The following is a 26,453-nucleotide window of genomic DNA, read 5'->3' as shown; positions in this document are numbered from 1 at the left end:
CTACAGCTCAGTGTAGTGATTATGGTGCTTGGAGTGTTCCATTTAACCCCTTAAGGACACAACTTCTGGAATAAAAGGGAATCATGACGGAATATATCCGTCATCTGTCCTTAAGGGGTTAAAGTGAATTTCAAATATTAACAATATAGCCGAACTGAAAACATATCTGACTTGGACATTTTGAGATTCACTTTGGGGTATATTCACTATCTAAAGCATAACTCCATCTGCAATATGTTCAATGGAGGTCATGTCTTGAGGCTGCTGGGGACCAAGAATATGTACTAGTTTAGTGTTGTCCAAACTCTGGCCCTGTTGCTGAACTACAACTCCCATAATTCTCTGTCTATCTATTTCATTCAAAGGATCATGGGAGTTGTAGTTCAGGAACATCTGGAAGGCCAGAGTTTGGAGAACCCTTCTAGGTGAAGAATAAATCATCTAGTACTAATGTGGGACCTAACATCCAAGGACTGTAGGCACCATAATCAATTCAGTCCATTCAAGTGATTATGGTCCCTTCAGTGTTCCTTTTGTAACCTGGTTTGTGTATGTGATTGTATTTTTTTTATTTATTTTTTATAATTGTTTATTTGATGCATTACAAAAATAAAGAAACAGCCTCAGTACGCCACAATAGCAGTATCGAGGTATAAATACGTACAATATGCATAACCAAGCGTGGTATTCAATATACTGGCATATTTTTATTAATGAATGAAAAGTAGCTGAGTCGGTTTAGTGTGCTCAAGGATGATTGTTATGTGAGTTACAGTACCGTTTTTAGAGCTATATGATTAAATGAAAAGTAAACAATTGAGTGTAGGTTATAACATATATATTGAGCATGAGAGCTGCGAACTAGGTAGGGTTCGTTGCTGGATATGGCGGGTATTTACTCTCCTTATGGCTTAAAAAATACTAAAATAATGTGTGCCGTGACCACTGTTTGTTCTGGGTAGGGGCCGCCCTCTGAGTTTAATGTTACCTAAAGGGTCTGATGCTGGTTGTTCTCTGAACCTCTTCTATGTGTGAAGTTGTGTGGACCTAATGTTAGGTTAGGCATCCGTTTATGCAGGCCCGTGTGCATGGGTAAATAATAAGTATTTCCCCGCGGTATGCGGGCAAGTTAGGCAGGTGAAAGCTCTAGAGTGGGCTGTTTTTCCTGAGTAAGTTCGCCTATTAAATGGTCGCCCATTAACCGAGCGACCAGTGCTGGGTACTGGTCGCCCGGTTAATGTGGAAAAAGCATCAGTGAGGTTGAATCATGCTTATGATGGGGGTAAATAACATAAGTAAGTTTGATATCTAGCTCGTCGGGTGCAGCTTGCGCCTTATGTGAATTGCTGTCTTAAGGCCATATAGTTCTAAAGTTAAGATTATACACCGCTCGTGTCCGTATAATGGACAGCGGTCTGAGATAAGGGGGCTCTACGGTGGGAGATGAGGGGGGTTATGTCAGTATGTGGACTATACCTGTTAATAGACAAACAGTGCCCATTATGATGTGTCTTAGGAAATCCAAATAAACGAGGAACATAAAACATAAAATATTAGTAATAAGTAACCGTCCCAATCATAATCAGTCCTGGTCAGAGAGCCTCACGGGGCTTCACGTGGTTGCAGTAGCATATGGTTCCGCTGTGGGTCATCGTGGTGTGAACGGAGTGACCTTGCTTGGGTCCCAGTTGTGCAAGGGCCGTTTAGCGGGTTGCGGCTGTGGCTTTAGTAGATAGTCTTGTGGTAGTCCTAAATCCCTTAAGAATGCGGCTGCATCTCGTAGGTCGTGGAGAGGGCAAGTCGTTTCTCCATGTGTCACCTGGAGCGTGCGGGGCAAGCGCCAGCGGTATCCAATGTTGCGCTGTTGGAGTAGTGAGGTAAGAGGCTTGAGTGACCGCCGCCAGCCAATGTGCTGCCGGATGGGTCGCTGTAGAAATCTAGTGCCATATTTTCGAAGTGGTAATTGGGCTTACCCCTGATTGCCTTCAGGACTGCCATCTTGTCTGCTCCGTTCCGGAATTGAATGATCAAGTCACTCGATGCGGTTGCTGGGACTTTGGCCGGTTTAGAAAAGTCCATCCAGGGGAGCTTCTTTGGCCTGTTTGGGTGGGAGCAAGTCTCCCATCATTCTCCTCATTAAGGACCCCTGCAGCATATCACTTTGTAGTTAACCCCCTCCCTCCCTCACCAGTTTCCCCTCTCTCAGGGAGACCTGGCAGTGAGTATTCAGTTCTTGCTGCCAGGTCTCCAGCCGTGTGGTGCTGTGTGAGGAGGAAGAGGCGGGGCTAGGCCTGCCTTGACTGAAGAGGAGCTGCAGCAGCCTGGCAGACAGCTCAGGTAAGCTTCTTATAATTATTTTCTGCAAATCCTCATTCAGCTCAGCACCACCTGCAGCCCCCCAGTACCCACCACTGCTCCCACTTCAGCCCCCCTGTACCCACCTTAGGCCCAGTACCCACCTCTGCTCCCACCTCAGCCCCCAGTACCCACCTCTGCTCCCACCTCAGCCCTCACCTTAGCCCCCCAGTACCCACCTTAGCCCCCCCAGTACCCACCTCAGAGCCCCAGTACCCACCTCAGCGCCCCAGTACCCACCTCAGCCCCCCAGTACCCACCTCAGCCCCCCAGTACCCACCTCAGCCCCGAGTACCCACCTCTGCTCCCACCTCAGCCCCACTGTACCCACCTCAGCCCCACTGTACCCACCTCAGCCCCACTGTACCCACCTCAGCCCCCCAGTACCCACCTTAGCCCCCCAGTACCCACCTTAGCCCCCTGTACCCACCTCTGCTCCCACCTCAGCCCCACTGTACCCACCTCAGCCCCACTGTACCCACCTCAGCCCCCTGTACCCACCTCTGCTCCCAGTACCCACCTCAGCTCCCTGTACCCACTTCAGCCCCCCCGTACCCACCTCAGCCCCCCCCTGTACACACCTCAGCCCCCCCATACCCACCTCAGCCCCCAGTACCCACCTCTGCTCCCACCTCAGCCCTCACCTTAGCCCCCCCAGTACCCACCTCAGACCCCCAGTACCCACCTCAGACCCCCAGTACCCACCTCAGGCCCCCAGTACCCACCTCAGGCCCCCAGTACCCACCTCAGGCCCCCAGTACCCACCTCAGGCCCCCAGTACCCACCTCAGGCCCCCAGTACCCACCTCAGCCCCCCAGTACCCACCTCAGCCCCCCAGTACCCACCTCAGCCCCCGAGTACCCACCTCAGCCCCGAGTACCCACCTCAGCCCCGAGTACCCACCTCAGCCCCGAGTACCCACCTCTGCTCCCACCTCAGCCCCACTGTACCCACCTCAGCCCCCCAGTACCCACCTCTGCTCCCACCTCAGCCCCACTGTACCCACCTCAGCCCCCTGTACCCACCTCAGCCCCCTGTACCCACCTCAGCCCCCTGTACCCACCTCAGCCCCCTGTACCCACCTCTGCTCCCTGTACCCACCTCTGCTCCCAGTACCCACCTCTGCTCCCAGTACCCACCTCAGCCTCCCGTACCCACCTCAGGCTCCCGTACCCACCTCAGCCCCCCCCGTACCCACCTCAGCCCCCCCCGTACCCACCTCAGCCCCCCCGTACCCACCTCAGCTTCTCCTCCACACACCACATCTCCCCTTGCACCCACCTCAGCTCCCTGTCTCCCTGCACCCACCTCAGCCCCCCTGTACTAACCACAGCTACCCATGCACCTACCTCAGTTCACATGCATTTACCTCAGCCACCATTCCTCCTTACACTCAGCCCAGGATCTACCTGTCCCTGTACCCACCTAATTCCCTATGCACCCACCACAGCCCCTATGCCACCTCCACCTACCATAGCTCCTATGCCTTCCAGTACCCACCACAGCCACTATGTCCCTCCCTGTGCCCACTACAGCCTCTATGTCCCTCCCTGTGCCCACTACAGCCTCTATGTCCCTCCCTGTGCCCACTACAAACTCTATGTCCATCCTGTGCCCACAACAGCCCCTTGTCTACCCGCACCCACCACAGGTCCTTCTGCACACATCACGTCTCCCGCTGCACCCACCTCAGCTCTCCCTTTACCCACTTTAGCCTCCTGTCTCCCTGCACCAACCTCAGCCCCCCTGCACCCACCACAGCTCCCCCTGCACCCACCTCAGCCCTGTCTGCATCCACCACAGCTGCTCCTGCACCCACCTCATTCCCCCCTAAACCCACCTCAGTCCCCCTGCACTCACCTCAGCCACCATTCCTCCCAACACTCACCCCAGGATCCACCTATCCATGTTCCCACCACATCCCTTCTGCCACCTCCAACTACCATAGTCCCTATCCCTTTCAGTACCCACCACAGCTCCTATGTCCCCTCCTGCGCTCACCACAACCTCTATGTCCCACCTCATACTCTGTCCAGTCCCACCCCCACCTAAGTCCCCGAGCCTCCTGCACCCACCTCAGTCCCTTTGCCTCACAGTGCCCACCAAAGCCCCTTTGCCTCCCTGCAACTATTTCAGTATCTATCCCCCACGCACACACTACAGCCACTATCCAGCTTATACACAGTAGAGTCTCTATTATCCAAACATGCACGCACTACAGCCCCAGTAACCACCAGATGCCTACTACAGATTCTATCCCACAGACACTGCAACACAGCCAGCCATCTCCACTCACATAATGCACTGCAAATCGCCCCACTCACACAAACAAAAACCCACAAGGAGCCTCACTGTATAGACACAATCCCACAAGCAGCATCCCCACACATACAAAACCACATGCTGCCTCCCTACACATACACATCACAAACAGCATACCCACCATTGCAATACTGCACTCAGCACTTATATAGCACCAACATATTTTGCAACGCTGTACAATAGGTAAAACAAGAGAAACGATGAATCTAACACAACACTTTGACATACAGGAACACAACATCACTAGCAACATCCCCACACATGCAACCCCACAAGTAGACTCTAAACACACGTGGCTACTTGTATGGTTGTACATGTGGGGTTGCTGCTTGTGATGGCCTCAGCAAAATCATTGGAAGTGTGTTATTAAAATTTGCCTTATTTCTTTATTTTCAAGGGACACTATAGTCACCCAGACCACTTCAGCTCAATGAAGTGGTCTGGGGGCCAGGTCCCTCAGGTTTTAACCCTTCAGATGCAAACATTCAGAGAAACTGCTATGTTTACATTTGGGGATAATCCAGCCCCTAGTGGCTGTCTTCTGGACAGCCACTAGAGGCGCATCTGCGACGCTGGGGCGCATTCCGCCTCCATCACGCAGAGCGTCCATAGGAAAGCATTGAGAAATGCTTTCCTATGGATACTTTGAATGCGCATGTGCATTCGGCTCCGCTGACGGCAGATGGGGGAGGAGAGGTCACCAGCGCCGAGGGAGCCCATCTCTGGATACAAAGCGAACATGGCAAAATCGGGCGCTCTCCCAATAGGGGTACCTGCAGCAACTACAGCCTTGATACACGATACATACCACTTAAAAATAGAACAACAGGCACTCAAATATTTAGGTTTCCGCCTAACAGCAAAACCGGAAAAATTATACGATCATAACTACACACCATTAATAAAACAGCTAGCGCGGGAGATGGAGACGTGGGTGGACAGGCCTATTTCATGGATAGGTTGAATCCATGCCGTTAAAATAAACATTTTACCTAGAATTTTATTTTTGTTCCAAGCGCTGCCCATCCGCGTCGCCAAAGCCTCCCTGCAGCCCCTGCAGAGGGCAATAGGATCCTTTGTATGGCAAAACAAAAGACACAGAATATCCAGATATATTTTATATAGACAACGAACAAGAGGAGGACTGGGACTCCCAAACATATATTACTATTACATAGCGACTCAATTGACACAAGTGGCAATATGGCACCCTCCTCCAGGTGACCGAAAAATGGGCAGATGTAGAATCTCTCATGACAGGAGCCGACCTCCCGCAGCTTCTCATGTGGGTTCCTAAAGAGCACAGACCCGAGATCATGCCCGACTATAATTAATTCCCTGAGGATATGGGACGCTTTCAAACTAAAATTCCACTTGGCATCAGACCCATCCCCTATTATGCCATACTTACGCAATAAAGCCTTCACTCTCGGAATGATAGCTAGAGACTTCAAAAACTTAGAGAGAATAGGATTACAACGCATCTGCCAACTATACGAGGGAACAGGGGTCATCACCTTTGACGCGCTAAGACAGCGGGGCCATCTCACCCCCGTGGATTTTTTTAGATACATACAAATGAGAGATTTCGCGAAATTGGCGCACATAAAAACGGCGGCCCGGAAACAGCTGACGTTCTTCGAACGCATCTGCCTCCAAGAAATAATACCCAAAGGCATGATAACGCTCATGTACGCCCACCTCTGTTCAGAAGCTAGGGACTGGGGCAAACTAGCCTATATGGATCAATGGGAGAGAGATCTAGGGGACACGTTAGAAGGCATAGAGTGGCAAGAGATCTGGGAGGCAAACCATACCTCGTCAGTGTGCGTTACCCTCCAGGAGCAATCTATCAAAACAATGCTTCGCTGGTATACTACACCAGTTAAACTATACCAAATGCATAAGACTCCTAAAGATGAGTGCTGGAGGGGGTGCGGTCTGAGAGGGACGTACGTGCACATGTGGTGGGAATGCCCACAGATTATCACATTTTGGAAACAGATACAGGCACTACTGGCACAGGTCTTTTGCAGATCTCCAGACCTAGATCCATGGCTATTACTATTAAGCAGGACTCTAGATGGCTGGACTAGGCATGAACAAAAGCTTATCCACAAAATTACCTTAGCAGCTAGGGGGCCATAGCCTCTGACTGGCTTAAACCAGGCACACCACCCATCAAAGGGGTCATCAATAGGATAAAAGAAGTCCCCTTGATGGACAACCTAACAGCTAGAATAAGGGGCACCTTAAAAAACTTTTCAAAAGATCTGGGAACCTTGGGAAAACTCCAACCTGGGAAACTAACATATAACAATGCTCCGACGACAACCTCCTCTAGAGTCCGACGACAACGGCCCCTTTAGTGAATCACCCCCTACCCACCCTACCCCCTCGCCTCTCTCTTTCACTCTGTGTACTTCTTCTTCTTTCTGTATCTCTATCCAGGCCTACAAGTACTAAGAACAAAATATTGACCCACATAAGGCATCCATAATGATAGGCACATGTGGCACGCAAGCAGCAGAGGCATCAGAAGCGGTGAACAGCTATACAGACACTAGCAACACAGGCGAATTACCAAAGGCAGAGCAAAACCATATATAACACTATTAAGAAATTGTTCTTGTTGCTAAGGAAGGTGATAAATATACGAATGTTAATTTACTTAATTTACATGCTCGTTATAACTACGAAATGTCTGTACAGTATGTTACCAGTGTTCCAGCTACCTTTCTACTGGATGCTTATGTTAACCCATGTATGCAACATGTTGTGTCAATACAAAATAAAGAAAAAAAAAAAAAAAAAAGTAAGAAAAAATAATAATAAAAGTAGGCCAATATGGAAGATTTTAAATTCAGTGGCTGCTTGTTGTAACTATAAAATAGCGACTGGGCAGCCATTAAGGACATATGATGGGGCCTGCAAAGTAAGTGGGGATCACCCCTTTTCCCCAATCATGGGATTTGGGCGAGGGATTAAAAGTTAATAAAGGCAGGTGGACAGATCACGGTCTACCCCCCTGATTCTAGCCCTGGGTATCGGGTGAGGGTTATTGAACTAAAAGCACTAGGAAGGGAGCTTGATTTACACACTAAAATGGCTTGCACCCACAATGGACACAGGGTGACTTAAACATAGGAATCATCCAGATACCTAATTGAATTGTCTATCTTAAGCTCTTGGTGATGGTGACTACCGTCACAAACGGTCTTGTGGGATCCTCATCCAGGAAGAGGATGGCAGTGCCCGTGAGAGACAGATTCAGGTAAGTAAATCTCACTTTTCCCTGCCGCTTATGGCAACCAGGCCCTCCAACTGTGTTGGAATGTTACTGAAGTTCCAAACTAGTTAAAAGATAAACTGAGGCAAAGTAGGGACTACTTAGTCTCAGTATTTTTCCTACACTTGACAAAAAGACGGAGCTACCACTGTCAAGCTTGTCTTTCCCCCCAGCCGTCACCAGTTATTGCTGTAAGGAAATAAAGCTCATACTATGGATAATCCCGCCCTCCACAGATCTCAATGAAGAGGGTTCAGAAAGATGATGGATTTGCCCGCGAGAGACAGGTTCAGGTAGTTAAATCTCACCTTTCCCTGCCCCTTATGGCCACAGGAACCCAGACACCAAAATGATTAGCAATACTGTCGAATTCCTCCCCTTTTACATTCAGGTCTTACCTTTCATCCAGTAATACCAGCTCCAGCTTCTGAAGCATCTTTAATTTATGTGATGCATCAAAAAGATGCTTCAAGCTGATGGACGGAGAGAGTTGTTGCCAGGCCTGAGAAAAAAAAAAAATGAAGTAAGTAACAGTAAAACATATTCTTACAGCCTGGTGCATACATTTCCTTCCCCCTCGTCACATATCTCTCAACTTCTCTACTCCCAAATGGTAAGTGGAAGGTGGTGAGATTGAATGAGTGAATGAATAAGCAGTGTAAGAGGAAAAATAAATCTTTACTTGTTGTAGTGGCTGAACTGATCCAATCTATTTTACAGAAAAAAAATATCATAGAAAGCCAGAAGTGTGACAATATGAGAGAAATTGAATGTCTTTCTGCTAAAGGATTAGGATTAAAGTACATCAGTATTAGAATTTTCATTTTGACGTAACGCTACATTTATATGTATTTCTATTATGAAGAAAAGGCTTTATGGGGGGCATGGCTTGACCATCACAGAGAGCAGTCGCATGTCTGCTGAGCTCCAAGCAGAAATCGGCAAGAAACAGACAAACACCCACAAAATAAGCTGGGCACCGTCAATTACTCGCACTTACCTGGTCCACACCATGGGGAAACGAGCAAAAAAGCTAAAAGCCACCTTGGAAGATGGCACACGACGAATAGGAGACATATTTCTGGCGAGGCCTAAGGCCAAAATGGCAGCGACACCAGACTCCATAGGCCTATCCTTGGAAGAGGACCCACTGGACTCCCCAGACACCATCCCTGAGGTAGACGACCCATTCGCAGCCATGCAATTAGGAGACATGGGGGCTCCTGCAACTAAAGGAGACATCCTGGGCCTACTGAAACACCTGCGCACATGGTTCCGCACGGATATAGCAATGCTCCGTGAGGAGGTTACCGCTGTAACGGACAGGGTGAAAGCCACAGAGGAGGATATCTCCTCCATAGCACAACGCCAGTGAGACACAACGGAGCAAACGCAGCAACTCCAAGGCTCACAACAAGCCCTACAGACCAGAGTGGATGCAATGGAAGACGCCAGGAGACGCACCAACATCAAAGTCAGAGGCATAACCGAATCCGTCAATGACACAGAGCTACCCCACTTTATCCGGCGCCTTATGTCAGAGATCCTGCACCCCAAGCAGGTGAAGATCCTGCAACTGGATGGAACTCTCAGGCTCCCCAAGTCTCCTAGAGCCCTGGCGGGCACTCCCCGCAATGTCCTCCTCCGATTTCAGTCCCTCCGCGACAAACAAGCAATAATGGAAGCCATCAAGAACAAGTGCCCGCTCAAATTTGAGGGCTCCCAACCTTTCTACAGGATCTCTGCAGGGCAAATTGGAATGGAGACAATTAGTCAGCCAGGTCACAAAGATCCTCCGAGAGGCAGGTGTCCAATACAGATGGGGCTCTTCCCACACACTCGTGGCTACCCAGTGCGAGACCACCCGCCGACTCACATCAGCTGGTGATTCCAATCCTTTCCTCCGCAGCCTAAACCGACACAAGACCAACAATGTCATCCCTGGACACTCCTGGGACATACCTAATATAGTCCCTGTCGTACCACGCAATGAGGCCGATACAGGCTGAGACACCACAAGTGGACTTGGGCTTAACTTTTCCCTCCTGCAAAGAGACATGCCGATGGACTGGCAGTTAATTTTAACTTTAATTTTTAATGTTGGTCTAGTTATTAGTTCAAGTTTTCCTTATGCATGTGTAGCCAAAGATATCCTGCTACTATAATTTGCAGATGCTCTTGCACTACTCCTTACAGGACACCTAGTCCGACTACACCCTCCCTCCCCTCCCTCCCCCCTAGCTCAAGGGTCCATGAGCACTTTCCTTGCTACTCTCCCCTCACAGAAACGCTGAGTCAGCTATTTACTACAAGCAGTACACCCCTTCCCAGCGCTACCGCTTGTCATAATTAACCAACCAAGTATCAACCTAATCGCAGAACTCCCCCATATTTTTGGGCACATCAGCCGCACAAGCACTTAAACGACCACCTTATGCTAGGCCTCCCTCAGCATGAGAAGGCCTTTCTACCCCACACGGCTGAGCCACATGGCTAGTATACCCCTCAATCCAAACTCCTTTACTTAATAACAATAAAACCCTCACCCCAACCACCCTTAATGCTTTACAGACATAACAGTACATTGCAGTGTACAGGATGTCATGTCTCCAAGATATGTTGTGTATGCTGTATGTTATATCTCTGCTCTGCCACAAGTTGGAGTGAGGCAAAAATAAAGAATTAAAAAAAACAAAAAACAGCTTTATGGTTATTTATATTAATTAACCCCTTAAATCAGGGCTGTCAAACATATGATTCAAAGAGCCCACACATTTTATTGTCTCTTTAACAGTGCACTGGTTAAGGCCACTGTCATAGGGCATGTTTCACCTACGGCTTGCTGCAGGAAGTGAATTCAGGTTAATCTCCTCCAGCTTGCTTAGAGCCATGTGGGGAGGCAGAAGCAGGCACAAACAAACAGGAGAGTAGAGGAATGCCTAGAACCTCAGTCTCTCATCAGCCAGCTCTACTGGACCCCAGGGAAGCTACCCTCCTGCACCCAAATGTTATGAAAGAGGGTGGCTCAGAGTTCAGAGTAGTCAGACAACAAGCAGAGTCAAAAACCAGAATAACCATTAAGAATACTTGATGTAACCTTTCCCATCTAACTTTTATTTTAAATTTTTTCTCCTCTAGCTCTTACTTTTCCTTAACTCTCTCATTCAGGTGGTGCCTACCATCTACTGAGATGAGGCTTATTGTACAATAGGGTCCTATAATTTAGAGGAGCAAAGACAGCATTGCAGGACGTGGGGTGGAGACCGTATACACCTTGGTCCTCTATATGTACTCATATGTACATAAACTAGGCACCAGACCTAACTGTTCCTTTATGACTGTTAAGATTGTTGTACTATTTTATTCTAATTTAAAACCCTGGCGGAACACCATCAACCCCAATCAAGACTCGAGAAATTATCCCACATTGAAATGTTGATACTGCTAATGATGTTCAAGGTATTGTTTTTCTATCTGTATAACATCGTGAACATATTACTGTTTCATTGTACATAGCGTTGTTAAATGCTTCTGTTTTGTGAATGATGTCCTGTCTTGGTAAAAAAAAAAATTTTTTAGAGGGTGGTACTAGTTATCAATAGAGGCAGGTTTGACAAGAAGAGTTGGACTCCTCAACATCTCAGGAAAAAAGTGTCCACCATGTGGACGCCCAGAACAGAGGTACGTATTCATGACACTGTGTCAGTGTGTGTATCTGTATTTGTGCAACTGTGTGTGCATATCTGTGTCAGTGTGTGTGTGTGTGCATACATCCCAGAAAACACCAACACTGCACACAGTAAAGTAATACCTCCTGGTATTATTTCAAAACATTTGCCCCTATAATTTAAGACTCTGTCCTCTTGTTATGGTAGTTTTACTTCTTTTAAATATACTCTCCTCCTTTACTGTGTTGATGCCCTTTATATATTTAAATGTTTCTATCATATCCCCCCTGTCTCGTCTTTCCTCCAATCTATACATGTTAAGAACCTTTCCAGGTAAGTTTTATCCAATCCATGAATCAGTTTAGTAGCCCTTCTCTGAACTTTTTCCAAAGTATTAATATCCTTCTGGAGATACGGTCTCCAGTACTGCGTACATTACTCCAAGTGAGGTCTTAAAAGTGCTCTGTACAATGGCATGAGCACAGAGGCATAACTAGAAACCACCGGGCACCTGTTGCCCCTCCACATGCCTCATCACCCCCACCACTCCATGGGTCTCATTGATGTCATATTCCGGCTCCCGGCATCACAGAAGGCAATCAAAGGAGGAGAAATTAGCTCCTTGTCTTTGCTCCTCCTAATACTGACCCTCCTCTTTCGCTCTCCCTTCAAGTTTCTGGTACTAACATCAGTCCATCCTTGCAAGCGCGCTGTCTTGGCGTCATACTTGACTCTGGTCTCACCTTTGAGCCTACATCCAGCATGTTGCCAAATCCTGTAGATTCCATCTTAAAAACATAGCCCGCATCCGCCCCTTTCTTGCACCAGATACTACCAAGGAGCTTGTCCATGCTCTAGTAATTTCCCGCATGGATTATTGTAACCCTCTCCTGATTGGTCTTCCCAAAACTGCACTGCACCCCTACAGTCCGTAATGAACGCGGCTGCTAGACTGATTTTCCTCTCTAGTCATTTCTTTCACACCTCACCCCTCTGTCCTTACATTGGCTTCCTGTATGCTGAAGGAGTCAATTCAAGGTACTAACTCACACCTATAAAGCACTGAACAACTCTAGCCCCTCATATCTCCTCACAGATCCATAAGTATGTCCCTTCTCGGTCTCTCCGCTCTGCCCGTGACCACCTCCTGTCCGTTGTCCGCACCCGTACATCCAACTTGCGCTTGCAGGACTTCTCGCGGGCGGCTCCCTTCCTATCGAATAGCCTGCCTACCGCCATCAGACTCTCCCCTAGTCTTGCATCTTTTAAGAAGTGCCTTAAAACCCATCTCTTTAGGAAAGCATTTGGCCTCCAAGACTAACCCTTACCTCACATACCTGTCTCTTGCCCTCTCCTAAAGGGCAGCCCACCTTATTTGATTGCAAATTCCTGTCCTAATGTGTTTTACACCCCACCTCCTATAGAATGTAAGCTCGATTGAGCAGGGTCCTCTTCAACCTATTGTTGCTGTAAGTTTATTTGTAATTGTCCTATTTATAGTTAAATCCCCTCTTATAATATTGTAAAGCGCTACGGAATCTGTTGGCGCTATATAAATGGCAATAACAAATAAATAATAAACTGTCAGATCAGTGCTCCCTCGCTGCCGCCGAATGCTGCCTGCCTCCTGTCCTTCCCTCGGTATATGTCGACAGAGTAGGCACCTGACATCAAGGTAAGCAGGTTGCCTACTCTACCTCACTGTCCATGCGGCGATTCGGGGATGCCCAAGGTGGGCCCCCTGTCACAATTCCTCTCTCGGCGGGCCACGGTTGCAGGGGTCAGCAGGGCGGCCGAACCCCCTGGACTGACGGGCCCAGTTGAAGAGAATGGGCCAAGTATAGATCCGTGAGGTACCCCACTGGTAAATAGACCTTTCTTTGATTATACTTCATTGACTACAACTCTCTGTTGCCTGTCATTCAGCCACTGCCAACCCCATACAACAATATTGGAATCCCAACTAAAAGATTGCAGTTTACTGATAAGCCTTCTATGTGCAACAGTGTCAAAAATCTTACTGAAAAAAAAATGCTGCCTGTGGTGACATGCAAAAAAGCTACAATTTTGCTTGGCCTAGTGGCTATGCAATATAAGGCATTTTTGCAATTCTGAGTTGCCTAAATTAGGCTATTGTATATCCGGGTTTAAAAAATACATTGGAAATGTTATAATGATCAACTGTGGGGGCGGGGCCGGGCGGCCATGCCAGAAGGCTGCAAGTCACTGCAGCTCCTGGGGAACTTGACTAATATTGGGTAAAAACCCATCATAATCGGCTTGGAACCCCCTGGAGGGGCAAGATACCTGGCCCTGGAGTGTCCCGGTTCAGCTGGAACACCTGATATCGGGTGGACTGGGTCCTGGAGAGATGCTCCGAGGCTGGAGAGACTGAGGCCTACCCGGGAGGAGAGTGGGGCGGACGGCCGCTGCCTCGCTCCGCCCCGGCAACTACCGAGAACCACGACTTAACCGGGGTCCCCGGCCTCGCTTACCCCCCCTTTGGGCCGGCGGGGGTTATCCCAGCCCCCACCAGGCAGGCAACATCTTGGCAGTGCTCCCAGGCGACTCACCGCCAACAGCCACCATGTGGCCCTTACAACATGGCCGACAGCAATGCACCTAACCTGTAAACCGCTGAACCCCACAACACAAGGCCAGAGCTATAACCTCCCAAAGCACTTAAATGTAACCACAAGGGGGCAGCGACGGAGACCTGCGGTTCTGCTGGCTACTCAGGCCGCGAGCAGACCTACTCACCAGCGGAGGACCAAGCACCCACCTACACTGAGCATGCCTCACCGGAGCTCCTTATAATCCATACCGCGAACCAACACTTTAGCAGTGCCCGGAAAGGTCGCCCCCAAACGAATGCCCCACTACAGAGTTGCCCACACCTGGTTACTGCGACCCGCAAAGCAGCATGCCCGCACTCACAACCGGCTGGGTAAAAGATCACGGAGGTCCGCAGACACGTCGATCTGCAGTGGGCTCCAGAGACGCAATGCACTCAGAGGTGCCCTATGAGGACTATGTGCTGGAGAAGAGGACACTGACCGACACCATTCCTGCTGCCACAGCGACGGGTACCCCAGCTCCTTATGGCAGACGGCAATTACAGCGGGAGTTGCTGGACATGTTGCTGACAGCCGTCATAACAGAAACCCAGGCTGTGGGTACCACCAAACGGACATGCCTGCTATTGGTACTACAATTGAGGCTACAGTATACAAAGGTCTTAACGCCCTGATCAGTGCAGATAACAACCCGATATGCCACAATCTGCCTGGTGGCACAACACTTACTTGAGTAATCGTCTGAAGACAAGCTGTTCTATTCCTAAGAGTATATGTCTAAACTCGTGTACCGTATTCACTTGCCTAATTAACCTTATATTATATATATATATATATCCTGCCTGCATAACTCATCTAGCTATATAACTAAATAATGTTGTACATCATCTTGTTAGAACGCGACCTTAACACAAAAATGTGCAAGTACAAACGTATACCCCAGTGTAATTATTGTCTGACTAACACGAGGAATGCCTTTGGGGTACCCCATGCAAAGCTGTAACGTCATATGCACTGCAAAAAAAAAAAATTTAAAAAAAATTACAAATTATCAACTGTAATGCAATTTCCTTTTGCTATATTGTACTATGAAAAATGGGGAAAAGGAATTGTTTTAAGTTCCTAATAATCATCCCTTCATGATCCTGTGTGCTGACATCTTGTCTTAGGTGTGTGAGAAGTCCTCTTTTCTCTTGCTTCTGCCTCAAGAGTTGGCTAGCCCACACATAATGGAGCAAATGCCCAGCAATTCTCATGCAATGCCAAGTATGAGTTGCAAAAGGTTGGACCTCCTCCACTACCACCACCAATTCCAGGCATCTTAGGCTGCCATCACTGTGCCGTCAAGGAAAGAAAGCATGATGGCCAGTAGGAGCAGTCCATGAATCTGTATAATCAGGTGGGTGAAATTATTAGCCTGCTATTTTGACATGGCCTTGGAATGAAATACAACAAAAAAGTATTTGCAAACGGATTCTTCAACTTCACAGTTCTGGCAGGGTTCACTTGAGCAGTAAACTGCAGTCACACACCATGTGTATATTACTGAGGGAAGAAGTTTGCAATGCACAGAAATACATTGCATATCAAATAGCCTGTCTGACAAGAAATTAAAGGGGAAAAAAAATCTGTGTGGAAAAAAGATCAGTGCACTATTATCTACTAACTGCATCTGTGCTAAAAGCAGATTTAAGGTCCCCCAACCTATGCTCATCATGCCCCCAGCACTGATCACGGAGCAGGTGGTAAGCAGGGTGAACTCAAGAGGGTCTTCTCAGACCTTGGGGGTCTCCCTAACACTGGGGTCAATTTAAAATCATTAGCCACTGTAAGCTAATATATTTTAAAGGGCTATTTGCCATGCTCACATAGAGCACCACAGATCTTCTGTCAGTGTGGGGCAACTAATTTTAAGTATCATTAGGTAATTGTCAGCAGCCTGGGGGCAAGCTAAATGTTACATCCACATGAATGCCAGGAACCAATGTTTCCCAGCATAACATTGCCCAGAACATAACACTACCTCCGCGAGTCTTCCTTCTTCCCATAGTGCATTCTGCTGCCTTATCTTCTTTAGGTAAACAACACACATGTACCTGGCCATCCACCTGATTTGCCCACATTGAGGGTGCAGTGGACAGGGGTCATCATCACTCTGCCATGTCTGCGACTTCTTATCCCCATAGTGAATTCAAAGTGATTAACAAATTTAAGGTCAAAATTGCAGAATTGGAAAAGGCTTTTATTCATTTTAGAATAAAATTTGAGATTCACTGTAAATTCTCATCTTAGTGAATAGCCCAGAAAGTCAGTCACCCAAAGTTCTCACCTCATGAGTAATCCCAGTGTCTGTTCGTAGTCCAAAGACCAGCATCTCTGATAAGCTGTGAAGAATAAGAGATGAGAAATAAGAGCTAAGATATATATATACTATATAAATATATATCTAGTCCTAATGATTCCGATGGTGAGAGTAACGCACCTGGGTGAGTTTTATCTTTATTATATGGGTATATATTGATTGTTAACATGCATAATATTTGTTGTCTTGTTTTTTTGACCCTGAGGAAAGTCCAGAACGGGGACTGAGGGGGGTCTTTTTAAACTTGTTTCAATAAAACTTTATTTTTAAGACCGGAGAGCAGCCATTTCTACTTTGGAACTATATATATATATATATATATATAATTCATACTCTCACTTGCTTTTATCACTAGATATACAAGTGTACTAAGCAGTTTCTCATTCTGTTGACATATTCTAAATAAATTCTTGAAATTCTTTTTAATTGGTATATACTAACATCTCCAGATCATTCTGCTCAACGACTTTCCGTGTTCCATGCCCATGTTGAATGACCTCTCTCATCCATGGATCAGGTTCTAGAGTCTGTATACGAGCTTCTCTTTGTGTCCCTCCAGTTGCTCGTGCCACAAATCTACCATGTGCTCCTAGAATAATCAAAAACAACTGTAAAAAACAAGATATATATAATATTTTGGGAATCTGAATATAATGAGATGAGCTTCACAACAAATTCAATGCCATAAATGCTTTGTTTAGACATGAGATAAAACCAAAGCCAACTATAAGACATTTTGGCATTTCTGCATGTATGCATGATTACAAAATACATGATTAAGACAGAAATGCAGATCTTGTATAGATGGCTTTGGCTTTATCAGATGTCTAAGCAAAGCACTGATATCACTGGAATTTGAGTGAAGCCCATCTCATCATATTTGCAAGTCTAGATTAAAGTAACCTTGGTGTGCACCAAATCGAGAGGATGCTCTATGTACACGTTCTACATTTTACTAGGTTTACTAGGAGTGTTAATATACTTTTTTTTACATACCATAACACTTTGGCATCATGCCACCATTTTTAAAGGAACAATATAGGGTCAGGAACACACACATGTATTACTGACCCTTTAGTGTTAAAAGCACCATCTAGCCCCCTAAATATAATAAAATCTTACTTTTCTGGCTTTACCCCTGATCTGCCTGCTTGGCTGACGTCATCAGAAGTGTTGATCACAGCCAATCACAATGCTTTCTCATAGGAAAGCATTGGATTGGCTAAGGTTGCCTAGGAGGTAGTTCAGGGGCAGAGCCAGCACAAGTCAAACACAGCCCTGGTCAATCAGTATCTTCTCATAGAGATTAATTGAATCAGTGCATCACTATAAGGAAAGTTCAGCGTCCACATGCAGAGGGTGGACACACTGAATGGCAGTGCTGCTTACTCTGCAGCACTGCCCAAGGAAGCAGCTATCTAAAGAGTGGCCAGTGGAGTTATCACTAGGCTTTAATGTAAACACTGCATTTTCTCTGAAAAAACAGGGTTTACCGCAAAAAGCCTGAAGGTGAGTGATTATACTCACCAGAACAAATGCAATAAGCGGTAGTTGTTCTGATGACTATAGTGTCCCTTTAAGACATGTTGCACACTTCTTTATGTTGTGAATTGTTATTTAAAATTTGAATAGTTTGAAACATTTCAACAAAAGAACACTTTCAGGGTTATTCACTAAAGTCCAAATAGCCCTTTACCAAATGGGGCGAATCCATTTGCTGCAGTATGGGTCATTCAGACTGTAAAAGAAATACATTGTTCACAGTATGTAACAATGTCCGCTTTTGCAGAGCAAGCTTCAAATGAGCCTGAATTTGATCTAGATTTTAGTGGGACCAGACCCGGATTTATTTTAAAAGTCAGCTCTGAATACCTAAACGGACACTCCACTGCCCAAATACAAGGAAAATAAAAATCATTGTTTAGTAGATTTATTCCTAATAAAAATATAAAGTATCCATTTATTTATTTGTTTTTTTCTTGAGTTATATCTAAAAACCGCTTGGAATAGCTGCCGTTCTCTTGACTGCTGCCTTTGCAAGCCCTCACCTTCTTTACCAGCCTAGAGGGAAATGGCTTTTCCTAATTTTGCTATTTTAGCTGTTTACTAGACAACTCCTTAATGTGGTATCCTTACATGGAATTGCCATTGCCAATACATTTATCATGTAATGTCCCTTTGTATATATGCGCTACATGTATATAGAATGTATATGCTGCATGTATACAGAATGTATACATTGCATGTATATAGAATGTATGTGCTGCATCTGTATAGAATGTGTATGCTGCATGTACAATGCATATAGAATGTATGTGATATACACAGGATAACAGATTAGTGGGCTATATTCTAATTAGCTGAAAGAGTTAAAAAAGAAAAAAAGTATTGTCTCAGTTTTTGTATGCATAGTAGGTTAATAGATAGCTCCTTAAATAAGGCTTTCTGTGGCCGTCCAATCCCAATGCAGCTCTGAGCAATTGCCTTGCTCCTAAGTTTAGCTCCACTGAGCTAAGCAACCAGGAAGTAAGCGGACCTAGTATCTTCTTGAAAGTCACGGGGGTGTAACAAGATTGATTTATAAAAAGTGTCAGTTTCTATTGAAATTTGCACATTATAAAATGAAAAAATAGAGGACTTTAGGGCTCTGGAGTGTCTCTTCAAAATCAGGGTCCATATGTTTTTTTAAAAATCTGACTATTTGCTAGCCTGCAGCTCTAGCAGCAAATCGTTTAAAAAATGAAATTAAATTAAAAAAAACTTTTTATGTCACTATGGGTCGCATCGCATGCTAACCAGCCATCATGTTAAAAAGTAATTAAAATAATATTTTTAAAAATGACTCTCATATTTCTATAAGGGAGTATAAAACCTGCCTTATACCGCTACCTACAGCATGGCATATCTACTGAAATTGAGCAGCCAACGACTGCTCACTATAGTGAAAGAATTTTTAAACGGTCCAATCCAATGGGGATGTGGCCTGTAAAATACAGGGGGCTGGCATAGGTCAACCTCATGCCCTACACATGGACATCCCTCTGCACCCATGAGCAACAGATGGAGGCTCAAATATTTAACCGGGGGGACACTGAAATTTTCACCCCCTATCCTCCCCACCCATTGGTCTCTGGCAGGGGGATATTAAATCAATGGAGGGGGGAGAGGGGTAGAGATGCTACTGTCAACCCACCACCGATGAGCTGGGTGGAGAGAGTATTAATGCCTAAAAGGGGGGATACATTCCACTGTCCACCTTCCAAATGTTAGAGCCAGCTGCACCTCCCTTAGCTATGGGATCCCCGAGCCTCAAACCACCTACCATGCATTGGTGTTTAGTGCTGTGACATGGTTGCTCTCATATCAAGCGGCTCAGCACTCGTGTGCTTAGGAGCATTTGATTTATTAAGTGGCTACAATTTTTCTTTGCACCGTTTTTGGGCACACTTTTGGGCACATAGCATAATTGCTCTGACAGATTGGGTAATTAAGCAGATCCCTATTATTTTGATTTCTTTTTATCGGTTCAATTGTAATTGATGCTTTATTCAGGTGATGCGGTGTTAATTGAAGCGTCTGATGTCATTGCAAACTGGAACCTTTACAGACTGCATAGCTTCATAAATTGTCAAGTGTACCTGCACTTTGTATGGTATTGCCAATTAAGTAAATTTTTAAATTTGCACTTCAATTGTATCCTCTATATCAATTATTTCTATGCTTATGCATAGTAGCTTGACAAAGACCTCTGTTGAGATCGAAACATTATTGTGTTTCCTCTAAGAAAAATATGCCTGATCTTGAACCTTTAGTGCCTGGACCATCCTTTGCTTGAATCCATTGTGTAACGGAGGACCTGCCACCTCGGGTCCAACTAAGCACCTGGGTTTTGAAAAGAGTGCAGTTTTCCTATCCCTATTTCAACCAATATGATACCTTCCCATGGCATTCTATTTCACGGGGAGTAGTTTTGTTGTTATGTGTAGTTAGATTTGATATAAGTGAGATGGTATGACGGTATTCTGTTTCTGTAGAATAGTCAGCGTTGTATATCTATTATGGCGACTTCTAATTGGAGTTCACCCTCTTTGGAAACAATGTTGGTGACTGGAAACCTATTTTTTTTTTTGGTGATACAGATAACTCCCTAAATTGGTGATTGGTTAAAATTAACATATTTCCAAACCGAAATTTGAATATTAACACATTTCTAAATGGAAATTCAGTTTAGTGCCATTTAGGAGTTAAATCACTTTATTTAAGAAGCCCTTGTCACACCTCTCTGCATGTGACTTACACAGCCTTCCTAAACACTTCCTGTAAAGAGACATCTAATGTTTAAATGTCCTTTTTTGCACATTTATTTATTTATTTAGAATTTGTTTTTTATCTCCTGCTGTTAATAGATGTAATTCCAGACCCTACAGGAGCCTCCTGTCTGTGATGAAAGTTTAATTTACAGAGCAGGAGATAAAACGTTCTAAAGTAAGTTAACATCTGATAAAAATTAAGCCAATTTTTATGCTGGCAGTGTAATTCACCTCTAAGCAACTTTACCTGGCCCTATTCCAATATACTGCTTTCCAAGCCAGTAGGACAGATTGTGCCTGCTGAGTGCCCCCTTAGAAGAAAAATAGAATAGAATAAATCAGAATGTCATCATATCTTACATAACTATCAATAACTCAAATTAATTTCAATGTAAACTGCACTTACATTCCGGGCAAAGTTTGACACTTCATAGTGATGGAAGCTAGCCTCACACAAAGTCCTCCTGGCAAAGTTATACATGTGGGCAGTCAGTTCTTCATCTGGAGGAGAGAAATGCTCACTCTGTAGTTGTTTAAAAAGTGCAGTGCCTCTCTCAATAGTCAGTTGGTATAAAGACACATGATCATCACAAACTGCAAGCAGGGTTTTCAAAGTTCTCTGCCAGGATTCCATGCTTTGACCTGGGAGTCCAAACATAATATCCACTGATGTAGATCCAGGGAAAAGTCTGCAAGCCTCGTCAATAGTATGCAGGGCATCACAAGCTGTGTGTGTCCTTCCCAGAAAGAGGAGTTCAGAATCATCAAATGACTTTCATCCCAATACAGGTAGTAAGATATATAATGGGAGAGGCAAGAAGATAAAATTAGATTCATTGGAAAGAATTTGTGAGGTCGAAAGTATAACGTACTCAGAAATATGATGTGATGGGCTTTTCTATTGCTGCTACTATTAAATTATATTATTTTGAGAACAATCATGAACACGTTTTATTTTTGGATATTGTCAAAGCACACTATATTGCTTGCCATTTGTGGCTGCTACTGTAATACATCAGTAAATGTGACAGATTTGCAATTAATTCTGTCATTCATGGCCAATGCAGGATTTCATGCTTCATGTACCTGGAGCTAAAAATAACTTGTTGGGCCTAAAGAAAAACATACATTGTATTGTCATTGTTGGTATGGACTAGATGTGCACTGCAAGAATTTTTTTGGGGGGTTCCTTCATTCTTCAAGAATTTTTTTTTTTGACAGCAAAATATGACTTTTACTTGGCAGCTAGCCAACAGTCACATTAAACTTTATGAAAAAGTAATTGCTGCCATGTCGCTAATGTACATCCCCCCCTTGGCTTCCATTTAAAGAATGATCTGTCCACCCCCTTTGGGGATAATAATTAACCCCTTAAGGACAGACGACGGATATATTCCGTCATGATTCCCTTTTATTCCAGAAGTTGTGTCATTAAGGGGTTAAATATAATGCCGCCATCGCCAGCAAGTGGGGAATATAATTAAAATAAAAGGAGTGGGGGGATTTATGCCCATATTAGACCCACCCATGGGTGAGGGCTCTAAATAAATATAAAAGGAGGGCTGGACATGACATCGTTCACCCCCAAAAATTATGCTGTCCACCCCCCTCTCACCGGTGACTATGGATCCACAAGCCACCCCACACCCCAAATAAAGTAAACCTACCTAACCCCCTTCACCCTAAAAATTTTGAGGGGGTTAATAAAACGAATATATGTAAAAAAAAAATAAAAAAAATCATACTTACCATTAGATGTTTTCTTTCTTTTTTCATCTTCTTTTCTTCAGCCCCCAAAAAAGGGAAAAATAAAAATCCATACTATACCATTGCTACTGAAAATAAAAATAATATTACAAAAAAAACAACAGACAGGATGCGGTTATACACGTCAAATCTTTTGTATATTGCATTCACTATAAAATTTGTGTTTGGACAGGAAAAATAAAAATCACAATGCAATAAAAATATTCAATGTGAGCCCCATTGAGGATCAGCTCAAAATGAGCTTGCATGGCTGGGAGCACCTTATGTGGGCTTCCCAATAGCCCCTATGTTAATCTGGCCCTTCTCATGGCCATGCTAATCAATGATTAGATATCACTTGATTTTGCAGATACACCCACAGAAAATCTTCAATCACAAACAGCAGCTTTAGGAAATTGGTGCACGGCATGAACAAGACACATTTGTTATTATGCAAAAGGGCGGAGACACTGAATGTCAGTGCTGCGCACTGTGCAGTTCTGCCCCAGGAAGCACATCTAACAACCATCTAAGGAGTGGCCAGTGGAGTTATCGCTATGCTGTAATGTAAACACTGCATTTTCTCTGAAACAAGCAGTGTTTACAGCAAAAACCTGAAGGGAATGATTTTACTAACCAGAACAAATTCAATAGGCTGTAGTGGTTCTGGTGACTATAGTGTCCCTTTAATAGGAGAATAACTATTTTTTCCCCCAGAAATCTCTTTTCTTCAATAACGCTACTAGTTCAGTTTCTGCCTACAGCATTTTTGTCCATATTTACTGGTAACAAAAAACCTTCATTAGCATAATTTAGAAGACGTTTTGTACATGTGTACATATAAAGAGAATAATATACACAATATTACCTGTACCCCAATAGACACTCGATTCACCCCGACTTCACGGAAGAGGTGCAGTTTACTGTTTTGAATGGATGCAGGGTTAACCTCCAGAGTAACTTCAGCATCTTGTTGCAGCAAAGCATTTTGGGATATCACTTCTAAAATGGCACCAATGGTATGAGGGCTGGCAAGGTTGGGTGTACCACCTCCAAAATACACAGATGAAATACTAAATTTAAAAGAAATTAAAGCAATATTTACAATCTTGGTACTGGGGATGCTGACAAATGTACACAATACAGTATTTGGTTTTTTTTTTTTTTTTTGCAATAATTCCACACAAGTTCTGAAATATTAGTGTAATGTTATATTTATTATGTGAACTGTAGTGAGAGAGAGAAACTGGATAAATGAAAAAGAATGTTTGCATGTAAGCATAATGCCAATAATCAATAAGTACAGTTCATATATTTGTAAAATAAAGGTAATTAAACATTTTCTAGCAATCCCTGCAGGAATGGCTTGATCTTTGACACTTCCTCTATAACTTCATGGGGGGAGGGGGCGAGGGGTCAGCCCATTTGCATACATTAAAGGGACACTATAGCTTAATAGAGCAGTTTTGTGTATAGATCATGCTCAATTCTCTGCCATTTAGGAGTTTAATCTCTGTTGTTTCTGTTTATTCAGCCCTAGCCACACCTCCCCTGACTGTGGCTCACGCGGCCTGCATGAAAACATAATGGTTTTATTTTCAATCACACTTACTTTAAAAAATGCTGCTCTGTAATTTGAACTTTAATCACACGCAGGAGGTCCCTGCAGGTTCTAGCAACCTATTAACAGAGCAGGAGGTAAGAAATTCAAAATTAAACAGAATTTGCAATAAAGGAAGTATAAACATTAGATCACTCTTTACAGGAAGTGTTTAGGAAGGCTGTGCAAGTCACATGAAGGGAGATGTGTCTAGGGCTGTATAAACAAAGTGATTTAACTCCTAAAATGGCAAAGAATTGAGCAGTGAGACTGCAGTGGCACGGTCTATACACCAAAACTGCTTCATTAAGCTAAAGTTGTTTGGGTGACTATAGTGTCACTTAAATGGGTGGAATTGGTTCCTGGCAGGGAATGTCGTTCCTCTAAAAGCTGGTAGTCATTCTATGAACATAAATATTGGTAAGTGAGGCTTTAGGCATTAAACTTTGTTTTGCAAATCAAATATAAGTAAAGCTTGTCAATACATATTTTTGGTAGTGAAGAGGATACCCAACAATAGCCATTTGGAGAGGATGCTTACCTTCTGACCTGGCTGAGTTGTATCAATGTAGAAGCTTCTTTTAAAAGACATGCTCGAATGGCATCCTCATTATCAGAACGTTGAATGTACTTGTTGAAGTTGCAGTAAGTGCAGCGTTTCTCACAGTATGGCCACTAAGGGAGAAAATAATGGTACAAAACAAACGCACATCAAATCACAATAGCCTTGGAACTCGGCGTGTGATCAAATAATCACAACAAGGGATATTTCATTTATTTGTAAAAACTATAAATGTGATGTTTAGGTCATATTAAATTTTTTATGTGAAGAAATGAAGAATAAGGCATTTTCATTCTGGTGGGAAGGTACAAGACAGCAATACCGGTCATGTGAAAATGACATGATAATCCATCAGTTTAGCAAAAGCCAACTTTGCTCAATAAAGGTCCATTGTTGGGACAGAAATGGTGCAGTGACTCTGTTTATGCAAATAAAAAATTACGATGTTTATCTTGGCTACAAGAACTCATTAGTGCATTCCTAATATTTGGACTTCATTACAGCTTCATAGTGGCCTTTTGACAGTTAATAGGGGGGTGGGGGGGGGAGATCCTTCATATATGATTGATGGGTTTTGGAGGCATCAAAAAACAAAATCATTAAGGGGAAATGGTTTAGAACCACATTGTTTGCCTTTAGAAGATTTTTAATTTACAGTGTCCTACACGAATATTGACACCCTTGGTTAATATGAGCAAAGAAGGCTGTAAAAAAGATTTTTTTTTCCTTTTGTTTAACCTGTTAATCTTTTGTTCAGAAAAAAAACATAAAAATACTCTCATGGATATCAGACAATTGCAAACAAAACACAGGTTTATAAAAATAATTAAAAAATTATCTTTTTAAAATGCTTCTCATAGGCATACGTGGCCAAATGCCACTCTCCTTCAACCGCAATGAAACAGAGTTTCACTTGGTTCTGGAGGAGGAACCCCCTCTAGTGGGTGTCAGGAAGACAGACATTAGAGGTGAATTTAACCCTGCTACTATGTAAACCTTGCAGTTCTTACAAAACTGCAGTGTTTTACATGATAGCAGGATTGACACGACATGACAGGACCCCGACACCCAGACCACTTCATTTAGATTAATTGGTCTAGGTTACTTTAGTGATCCATTAAACTGCAATAAATGTATTTAGAACTCAGTCTATGCTAATAATATACATGATTTTTGTTCTAAATTACATTTCAGTTGCGTTACTTCTCAGTAATGAATTTTCTCAGGATAGCACCACCCTTTGTCTCATCCACCTCCTCACATCGCTACAGTTAAATTGACACTAAAGACACCCAGACCACCTCACCTCAATGAAGTGGTCTAAAAGCAGTGTCCCTGTCATTTTAACCCTGCAATGCAAAACATTACAGTTTTGAAGAAATCAATAATAAAGTTAAACTCGGTTATACAATCAAATACTTCTCATATTGAGGATTTGATTGGCTCAGTGAGGCATTTTGGCAGGCATGCGCATTTGCCTACCAATCCCTCCCTATGGGGAAGCATTGCATTGGCTGAGATCATCAATATTGAAGATCTCAGCCAAGGAGGCAAGGCAGCTGCGACGACACCAACATACTTTCAAAACCCATGTGGGGGAGGGGGCACCTAAATAGATGGCCTAACACTAGCGCTACGAATACATGCTTGTATTCCTGATACT

General features: G+C 44.2%; 1 protein-coding gene across 1 annotated transcript in view; it reads right to left on the bottom strand.

The window, feature by feature from the left end:
- The window catches only part of RSAD1 (radical S-adenosyl methionine domain containing 1), a 29,465-nt gene that overhangs the window by 1,082 nt on the left and 1,930 nt on the right, over nt 1-26,453 (bottom strand). The window contains exons 2-8 of the mRNA XM_063458967.1: nt 24,770-24,903; nt 23,497-23,701; nt 21,289-21,654; nt 21,130-21,193; nt 17,014-17,161; nt 16,540-16,594; nt 8,365-8,468 (exon numbers count right to left, since the gene is read on the bottom strand). Coding sequence (XP_063315037.1) covers nt 8,365-8,468; nt 16,540-16,594; nt 17,014-17,161; nt 21,130-21,193; nt 21,289-21,654; nt 23,497-23,701; nt 24,770-24,903 — 1,076 coding nt within the window. The remainder of the gene's footprint in view (nt 1-8,364; nt 8,469-16,539; nt 16,595-17,013; nt 17,162-21,129; nt 21,194-21,288; nt 21,655-23,496; nt 23,702-24,769; nt 24,904-26,453) is intronic.

This window comes from Pelobates fuscus, chromosome 6, assembly GCF_036172605.1.
Source record: "Pelobates fuscus isolate aPelFus1 chromosome 6, aPelFus1.pri, whole genome shotgun sequence".
Classification (NCBI taxonomy): Eukaryota; Metazoa; Chordata; class Amphibia; order Anura; family Pelobatidae; genus Pelobates; species Pelobates fuscus.
Note: the sequence above shows the minus strand (reverse complement) of the source record. Positions and strands in the feature narration are given on the sequence as shown.